The sequence below is a fragment of the Apaloderma vittatum genome, unplaced genomic scaffold (genome assembly GCF_000703405.1).
Source record: "Apaloderma vittatum isolate BGI_N311 unplaced genomic scaffold, ASM70340v1 scaffold14186, whole genome shotgun sequence".
NCBI classification, from domain to species: Eukaryota; Metazoa; Chordata; class Aves; order Trogoniformes; family Trogonidae; genus Apaloderma; species Apaloderma vittatum.
Window position 1 is genome coordinate 3,657 of NW_009722358.1, and position 10,032 is coordinate 13,688.

Genomic DNA, 10,032 nt, shown 5'->3' on the forward strand with positions numbered 1-10,032 from the left:
ATTTTCAACTCCAACTTGCTGTCTTCGTTTTATGTAAAGTCTCTTCTATGAGACACCCAGGGTCCCAGTTATGTCACTCAAAATGAGTAATCATCTTTTGAGTAAGGTGAATTCAAAATCTTAACTTGTAAGATAAAGAGGTATAGAAAACTGCTACAAGATGTAGCCAGGAGTGAGTCGCTAAGGCTGAAGATAATGAAGTGGAAACCAGAGTAATGTTCAAGTTCAGAGAGTCTGGAAAGAAACACAGATTAAGACCAATCTCACTGTTTGCCCTTTCAGTTAGATAAGGTTGTTTCATCTGCAGTAGGCTGTAGGAAAAGAAAACAAGTTCGGCGAACCAAAAAACACTGACAGCAACAGAAAACCCAGATTGTGTGTTACATGAGCCTCCCCGATCTGCACAGAAGTAGAGGTCCTTCGGAAAATGGAGCTTTCCATTCATTCCAAGGAAATGATGATGGTCATTCCCCAGGACAAAGCTGGGAAGTGCAGCACAGAAGGAGAAGAGCAGCAGGAACAGCATCTGCAAAGGCTGATTTAGTTTCCCATAGTTGGCATAACCACAGCAGGCTTGCTAACGGTGGCATCTTCCTCCTTCCATTGAGAAATGATAGTTTTCAGCTGTGTGTAGAACTGCACTCCCTGGAGGAAAAGACACACACACAGATCAGATGTTTGGCCCTATCAGTTGTTCAGGTCTGCACTAGCAGTGTATCAAACAGTTTTTGCTTTATCTGCAAAGGGCTGAGCTTTCCTTTGTGGCAACAAGTCCTGTCAGCCTGTTTCTTTTACCAATTTCTCAAAGATTCTGGTTCTGTGAGAAACATTGCTACTTAGCTCTTGCTCCCTTCTCAAACCTCTTAAAAAAAAAAAAAGACTTGCTTTTTTATATTTAAGAAAAAAAAGAAATTGGTTATTGCAACATGCATTATGGTGGCTGTGATCACTGGCTGGTCTGCAGTTTCCTGGCAGAGATGGCTTCAAAGTTTCCTTAGTAATGACATCTGACGACCATCTACCCATTGCAATTTGTATCGTGGTTTAGCAGAATTCAACTCAATAGAGTACTCTGAACCAGTAACTTACCTGTTTGCCGTAGAAATTGGTGTCCCCTCTGAAAGAAGCACGAGAGCCGGTGAAAGAGAACATGGGCAGAGGTACTGGGATTGGAACGTTGACACCCACCTAAACCAAAGGAGAGCTGCCATATTAATCACAAGAAGTAGCAGATTGCAGAGCACTCTCCAAAAGCTACTGCATTTTGTTTCCTTCAATCTAAGGCTGGGTTCTGTAGTCAGTGATTAGTCACTACAACTGGATGGCTACCTACTGTAAACAGAGACTACTAAGAGTAACAATTCTGGGTTGAACATACCTGCCCCACATCTACTAAGTGAGAATATTTCCGAGCTGTGGCTCCATTGGTGGTGAAGATGGCAGTTCCATTTCCATAGGGGTTATTGTTCACCATCTCAATGGCATCATCCAAGGTGTCTGCTTCCAGAACGACTAAGACAGGCCCAAAGATTTCCTCCTTGTAACAAGCCATGTTTGGCTGCAAAGACAGATAGAAGGAAAAGCACATTATATATAGGATATAATAAAAACAACCTAGTAAAAAACCTGCTAATGCTCAGGATGTTCCTAAGATCACCCATCATACCGCATTGCCACAGGCCATCCTTCAGTTTTCCTTACCATTTCCTGTGCCCTGCCATCTATCTAGTGGACTAAAGAGGGTACAACTTCTTACCTCCATAGCGCCTTCTGCTTCTACTGCCTGCCTAACCTCACTTCCAGTTCTCTGAGCAAGACTGAGTAAGACAGAGATTAATTCACCATAGTTTACTTCAGTTCTTTTTGACAAAGTGACTAGAACCTGCTATCCTTTCCAACTCAGCACCCAGAATTTATGTCTGATAATTAGCAACGTCTGACAAATACAAAGCCACCAGCTGGAGAGTACTTTAATCACTAATAGCTAACACAGCAAAATACAAAAGATGCATTTGACAAGTTGTAAGTTTTGCCACTGTGTAAGAAAACCAAGAATCACAAAATTTCAGTGAAACTTTTACTTTTGAATACCTAACAATATTTATGACACCTCATAGGAAAGTGAAGTATTTTAAGATGTTTAATGAAAATAAGGCAAGAAAATTCTGAGGTAGATGAAAGAACTGAATTATATAATAGCATAAAATCAATAAAATCCTATGAATACAAAGTATAATAGCAGAATTATCAAGATTGGTTTGCTCTCATGGAATCACTCACCGAAAGGACCATGAGGAACTGAATACTTAAATATTATGGAAATTATACCAGCCAATTGCATAAACGTAGAATAAAGAATTTAGGTATGAAAACTCACATGGGTGTGTACCTGGTAAAGAATATTCCTCGGTGGCAGTGCCCATCTGTTACACAGCATATTACACTGAGAGGCTGACTCAATGACGTTGTGTATATGTTCGACAACAGAGAGAATTTGTACCTTATCCTTTGTGATTCTCGTCAAGACTTCTGCAACTATTTAATTTTTGTTTCTGCAAGTCCTTGAAGTGCAAACTTCAGGAATGTTTAGCAGAGGAAGGAAAATTTCCAGTTTGGCTGTTCATCACACTCTTCCTTAGACGTCTGCTGCTGGCCATTACTACAGATGGTACACTGTGCTCAATGGACAGTTAGTTTAACACAGTACAAACTGCCCGTAACTTCTTTCAATTGGCTGCAATCCATTCAAGTTAAGATCATTAACCTCATTTAGAATATGCTGCAAATTTTTTTATCACCTCCACAACAGCATTCAAAGGAGCACTTTCTTGGAACGGTTCAAGGGAAGGTTGAGCCGTTTATAGGCTTTCTACCGGGTGATTATTGATTACTGACTGATTTGGGGAACCCATTTTTCAGTTGACCCTGCAATACACACCCTCAAGGACTAGTTTTAGTTGTCTTACCTTGACTTTGGCAAGGATCGTTGGCCCAACAAAATTGCCGTTTTCATAGCCCTTCACTTTGATATTGCGTCCATCCAGAAGGAGGCTGGCACCTTCTTTTACTCCTTTCTCAATCAGATGGCAAACTCGTTCCTTAGCTTGGGGACTGATTAGAGGCCCTAGATCTGCTCCAGGCTGGTCTCCTGTGAAGAGGCAGAGATGCCAAGTTTTTAACCCTAACAGCTTCCTCTTCACAGGCATCATGGAGATAACCACACTGGCAGCAAAAACGTGAAAATCCTGATGTTTCTTAGCCACAGAACAAAGATTTGCAATATTAATACTAAAGATTTGAGATATGAATTGATCAATCAGTAACATGAGAGCCTACAACTCTCAAAATGAATAGAGAAGTTATAAGCATAAGCATAATTTTAGATCACTGGGAAGCCAAAATCCAACAATAGATTCTTCTCAGAAAGGAAACTTGCCCCTTTACAGACTTTATTGAATATAAACATAAGCTAATTCTCTTAGAATTAATAGCAGTCTAGTTTGTCCAAAGTACTTCTTTCCATTTTTCCCTTTTATTGCACGCTAACTGCATATTGGAAGGATCTCCAAGTGAGCTTGCTATGTAAATGGCAGGTTTGAGTTAAACATAGGAGAGAACCTCAAAGCTCCAGTTAAAACAAGACCGATCCTGCAAACCTTGCATCACACATACTGCCAAGCCTTCCTGCATATTCCTAACTCCAAGTCTAGGGCTGTGTTTCCCAATCCAGACAATCTGCTATCTCCCACCCCTATACATCAAACCTATCGTGCCAACAGCTCCAAGGGACACACCATAGTACAGCAGATACACCGACCTGAAAAGCTGTGGTTGTATAGAAGTGAAGTACGAAATTCCCACAGTCTGTACCTGCATTTACACGTAGATTCTTGGCTCTGTCCACAAGCTCTGGCAGCCACTTCTGAGCTTCCCCCACAAGAATTGCTGTCGACAGGGCCATGCAGCGTTGTCCGGCTGCTCCAAAAGCAGCTCCAACCAGCTGGTTCAAGGTGTTCTCTTTATTGGCATCAGGCATCACAACACCATGGTTCTTGGCTCCCTGAAACAGAACACATACACAGTCACCCATTATTAACCACCTCAGCCCACTTCTTCTCTAGCTCCGGCAGTATCTTCACGTAGTAGCTACGACTCTGCTACCAACCGGCTGGCCAGAAGGGCAGCCTCATCACTTATTTATCAGTAGCAAAGTCAGCTCCTGCTGCTGAGTGGGGCTGTCTCTCACTTAACATTCACAGAAGACAGAGGCACTCTGTGTGCTGACGTGCGCTCCCCTCACAGGCATTACCATGTTGGCCTGGACTCTCTTGCCATTCCGGGATCCTCTCTCATAGATGTACTCGCCAGCCTGATTAGATCCCACAAAGCTGATCGCTCTGATATCCGGATGGTCACAAATGAAATTCACAGCTTCAAATAGGAAATAACACATTAGAACTGTGGTGCACAAACGCCTCCCTCTGTTCCCATCCCCACAGTGCTAAATCTGTGTATCTTCTTACCAGAATTCTTGCCTCTTTGTTCCTACATCTGAGTTCCCCCACTGCCTGTCTAGGTATCTCTCCACTAATTTCTCAGTATGTGTATTTCTCAGCCCTGTCCTCAGACACCTGGCTCTCTGCCACCTCTTCATGCTTTAGGCATCTCCCAAGGTGCCTGAGCGATGCTGAAGCAAAGTTACTGTTGTCTACTTGTATCCTCATGTTCTGAAGATACTTGTGTGCTGTAAAAAATATCATGTTAGGACATAGAGTACTGGCATTCACTGCTTATTCAGTGGAGTATTTAATCACCAGGATGACTTATCTACTTATTTCAGTTGGAGCACAGGTTGCTAAACAGAATTTGAGCAGTTACAAGCCTTAGGAACTCAATCCCCAGCCCCCCAAATTTTGTCAAACACATCTCCTTAAAGATTTCATGCAAGATGGCAGAGAATGACCCAGTCACCTCCCTTCACCTCCACTAAGATGGCTGAGGCATCTGTCCAGCCTATCCAACAGCAGCAGTACCAGACCCTCCAAACGGTGTTCTCTCTGAGCACATACCACAATACTTACACACTCCAGCCATTTCCCACAAAAGTCTATTATTACCTTCATGCTGTCCATGGATGATATTCAGGGTCCCATTGGGGGCACCGGCATCCTGAAACAGCTTGGCAAGGAACATGAGTGCTCCTGGTACACGCTCAGATGGTTTCATCAAGAAGGTGTTTCCACAAACCATAGCCATGGGGAACATCCAAAGAGGAATCATGGCTGGGAAATTGAACGGTGCAATACCAGCACACACGCCCAGAGGCAGACGGTAGGTGTAAGTGTCCATGTCTTTAGTGATGGAGGGCATGGTCTCTCCCAGTATGAGGGATGTCACGCTGCAAGCATGTTCAACCACCTCTGCAGCAGAAAAGGCAACATGCCACTGGATGACCTGTTAACAACCAGTCCCCAGACTCCCTTCTCATCACTGCCTTGACCCATATCTTTCTTCCAGCCTCCTTTCCCACAGCTTAAAACTCATTGTGCTCCCGAAAGCCTCTTTGTTCTGCCAAGCACTGTCAGCTCATAGTGAATGGATTCTCTCCTGAGTGCATTATATGTCATTGTGGCAGGAGCGCAGGCACAACAGCCCCAGTAAAAGAAGCAGCAATACTACAGGTGTTAGTATTATTGTACCACCTGGGACTCAGACAGCTGAGCACAAGCAAAAAGTTCTTTTCCCTTTACAGCAATTTGTAGTCACTCCTAGAAAAAGGAAGGATCTAACAACTTGGAATTGATTTAAGGAAACTATATCTAAGGGAACTTTTCAGGTTGGAGTTACAATTGTCCCTTTTCTGTCAGCAGAGGGCTATGAAGGGAGCTACAGGTAAAGACTCCCAGAGCAAACAGTTGCTCAGGAGTCCTCCTCCCTTCCTATGGGTTCTCAAAGCCACTTTTTTAACAGGAGGAGCCAGCAGCTTACGGAGGCCTCGGAACACATCTCCCTCAGCATCAGCCAGGGTCTTCCCTTGCTCAAAGGTGATGATTTTTGAAATTTCTTTCTGAAAATGGAAAACACAAAATTTACAAACATGAGAAAAGTGCTTGCCCATGCAATAGTGTGCAGGGATAAGACAGTTTAACAGAGAGTTGAACAGCACAATGAACAGAATGAGCAGAACCTGGAAAAGCATACACTGACTGATTTGCTCCTTGTAGACAAGAAGCCAATAAGCCACACAGGACTGGCTTGTACTTTGCAGATTTCAGGAGTCCCATCAGAGACACACCGAAAAAGCAATCAGGGAAATCCAGACATACTTCTTCCACTTGTCTTTATCAGCTGGCACATTCTCCATCGAGGCTAAAATCTCCTCTTGTGGTCTTTTGGTAAAGGGACAAATGAAGAATAGTGTTTCCTAAGAAGTGTTTCCTCTCTGTCCCCATGTGATTAAGAGCGCTTTGCTACACCTCTTAACGACATTGTCTCAGTAGGCTCTTCAAAGCCTCAGGAAGAACTCTGTAAACCCTGAGTCTCTCAATTTAGTTCCTAAAGTCAACTGCAACACATTCAGCAATAGCCATCACACACAGCTGTGGTATCTCACCAGATTGTCTTTGATGAGTTGTTGATAACGCAGGAAGATTTGCTGGCGGCTCAATACCGAAGTTTCTGACCAGTTCCAAAAAGCCTTTTTGCAAGAAGCCACAGCTGCCTCCATCTCACTGGCTGTGGCTTTCGGTACACGGCCAACCACTTCATTTGTGGCCTGAAGGGGAAAAAAAAAATTCATTGAAACTCAGCTTTTTTCCATTTATCCCTACGAATCACTCAATGGTCCTTTCACACCACTCATCCCTCTGCGTCATCTCGGCTCATATGCTGTCCCTCCTGCGTATTCAGCAAGGATGAAAAAGTAGTACATGACTGCACAGTTCACTTGTGTTAGCTTACTTAGACCACTAGGCCCAAGTAAGATTTTTACAATAAACCTTAGTTTTACAGTATTTTAACTTTAAAAGCTCGTTGTTGCCAGTTTAAACTCCTTCTAATGCACTCTTAACCGTTAAGTCTGCTTTTACATGACAAAAAGATCAGGTACATCACTAAGAGAGAAACCACTCAAAACAAGAGAAAGAAAATTAACAAAGAATATTGGTCACCATAAGGAGATCAAATGACCTTCATGAAAATGTCTCACTGCTCTGATCATTTCCACAAAGCAAATCAAAATGAGGCTTTAAAGAGGAAATTTAGAATCTGCTGTCCAAATATGTATTAGGGGCGTCAGAAGTGTCAGAATTCAGAGTGCAACCTCATTTCCATGTGTCTTTGGTGGAGGACTCAGATAAGTGCTACTAATCTAAAATTATTTTCCACTGCATAGCATCCAGCCTCTAAATTCACTGTGAATATTGTGACTCACAGATAGAAGCTCTCCGAAAGTAGATAACTTCAACTGTCAGGATTTTCTACCTTGGTCTAAGAGTGAAATCAGTCTCTACTAGGACTTTACATTCAAGTGGCATCAAATCACACGTGGTCGATTTCAAATACAGGGTGAAAGAAACCCCTCAGAAATTTGATATACTGTGCAGAGAGCCTTTCTATGAGAAAAAAAAAAAATTAAAAATGTAAGTGGAGTTTAAGATTGCTTTCTGGAGATCAGGGTTTTACTATACAGGGGAGATAACGGAGGTCATCACTTTCCTAAGACTGACATTTCATGTGAAAAAGAAATTGAGAAGCAATTACACAGTGCTAAATCCATCTTAGGCTCCAAGTCTAAACCTTTCTCAAGACTTGTATGTACTTTCCCCTTTAGCCAAATGCTTGAACAGCAGCACAGACCCTTGTTGAACAGTGATTGTTAATATATAAGTTGAGACCATTTCACTTACGGGGTTGTGGATATCAATCCATTCAGTAGTTTTGGACTCAACAAACTTCCCATCAATGAAGAGTTTTGTTGTTGGCTGTGGAAGACAAAACACTGGACAATGAGTTACCTTTGTCTAAAAGTATCTAAATACCAACGTGTCTCACTACATACAAGCCTTCATCATTTACTGCTAGGCTGCCCACCAGAGAGTTTAGATCCAGTATTTACAGCAAGACCCAACTAACTACTTAGGCTGAAATTTTTCACGCTCTCTGCCCCGGTTTTCTCTCACTTTACTCCAAAATGGCCAAAATTCTTTCTAAAAGCAGTTATAGAAAAAAATATATTGCTATGCCAAGGTGTAGAACTATTTCATTATACTTATTCACCCGATGTTTACTGAGTTAAAAAATTGAAAAAATGCAATTCATAAATGTTCAGAAGAAAGAGTTAATAATTCACCTTGTGAGAATTCCAAGTACCCAGTGCACACTATACTATGTGTTTCCTTCCCATCAAGTCTCTCAGCAGGTTCAGCTCTCCAGTTCATAGCTACAGGCATAAAATTGGACTTTCCCCGCTCCCCACTCGGTCCTACAACTGAGAGCAAGGAACCTCTATGTGCTGAGTTCACAGTGGCTGTCCTTGCAGGCAGCACAGAAAACAGAACTTTCCAACTCAGATGCAGAGGAGGGAAAAGGTAAGTTTGGAATAAAGAGTTCAGCTAAATGTAGGGCAGAAGGAAAAGCACAGGTAGAAGTTTTAACTGCACTGGCTAGGCAACAAAACTGTATAATGCAGGAAAAAAGACTGAGATTGTATAAATTAAGCAACTAGTAGGAGTTGATATTGGGAAGGTAAACAGAGGAATAGAAGAAAGCAAGAATAAGTTAATCATGCCACAGAACTGGCTTGGGGAAACCACATGAGAGGAAGTGTAAATGGATATGCCATGTGAAGAACAGAAATGGAACAGAACAAAAGAACTGGGATATAAACATAAATATACCAGGAAACTCCATGAAGAACTTTGGATGTGGAACTATGAGAGGGACATGAGGATCAGGATGCTATCCAAGGTGCAACGAAAGAGACTGGAGGAAGAATTCGGAATATGAATGGTGTTGGCTGGACAAGTGATGACAGTGAAAAGTGGATGAGAGTGAAAAAAGTCAACAGCTATGAGAGCTGGGACAAGCTGAGAAAGCTTAGAGGTGAGAAAGCTATGATAAGAATTTTAAAGTAAGACTTTTAATGAATAAGAAAAACCTAGTAATTTGGGAGGTAACATCAGGAGTGAATAAAAAAAGAAGTTGTGAACGATTACGTAGCTTTGTAATTACGCTTGGGAAAGAGAGGCAGAAGGTTGTGTCTGTGAGAACACAATCCCCTCTAGAATGTGGAAGGAAACACAGGAAATCTGAGTCCCTTGATTGAGTTTCCTGAGTGTCAGAAAAGCTCTTCTAGGGCTGGTCTGAAGAACGACAAACTTCTACTGTTATCGGTCATTCCATTAGCCTGAGTGCCAGTATCTGCAGGGAACCTACAAGTTCCAGTGCTTTATGACCCACGTGGACTTCAGTGTGATGGAATTTACGTGGTTTTTTTTTCAAGTTGCTTAAAAGGGCTATCTAGAAAATTGCACATACAAGGAAAAACCTATTTTAAGCAAGGTGGGAAATACTAAATGAAGATTGATTGTACTTTTTCCATAAGATCACCACCTTTTTTTCTGTAGCGAATGAGCCTGCTGTGGAAACAAGGACTGTAGTAAAGCAAGCTATTCAGAGAACTATGTCTTTTAGCTGTTCAAAACATGGATACTGGAAGGAAAAAGACACGACAGCAGTTAAAGTTGTTTGATACTGCCTAAAGCAAATCAGATCCGCTCTCTGCCACAAACAGATGATGCAAGACCAGCTCACATAGCCCGAAACAACCATTTTCTCACACATTATCATCAGTCATTTATTCCATATTCCTTTTTGCGGATCTTATTGAAGAGATATTACACACAGAACTCTAAAAATCGAGGGGAAAAAACTGGCCGGTGCGTACGTCGCACGGCGCCTGCTCCCTGAGGAACACGGAGGGAACGGCCCGGGAGGCGATGAACGGCACTAACAGGCACATGGCCCTCGGGA

The 10,032-nt window shown here is 42.3% G+C and overlaps 1 protein-coding gene across 1 annotated transcript; it reads right to left on the bottom strand.

The window, feature by feature from the left end:
* Positions 1-426: 426 nt before the first annotated feature.
* Positions 427-8,404, bottom strand: ALDH6A1 (aldehyde dehydrogenase 6 family, member A1). Its single transcript, XM_009871753.1, is given in 11 exon segments — positions 427-645; positions 1,090-1,188; positions 1,379-1,558; positions 2,967-3,148; positions 3,871-4,060; positions 4,310-4,431; positions 5,118-5,420; positions 5,989-6,067; positions 6,614-6,775; positions 7,908-7,982; positions 8,351-8,404. Coding segments are annotated over 11 exon segments (1,551 nt in total). The 3' UTR covers positions 427-540.
* Positions 8,405-10,032: the final 1,628 nt, after the last annotated feature.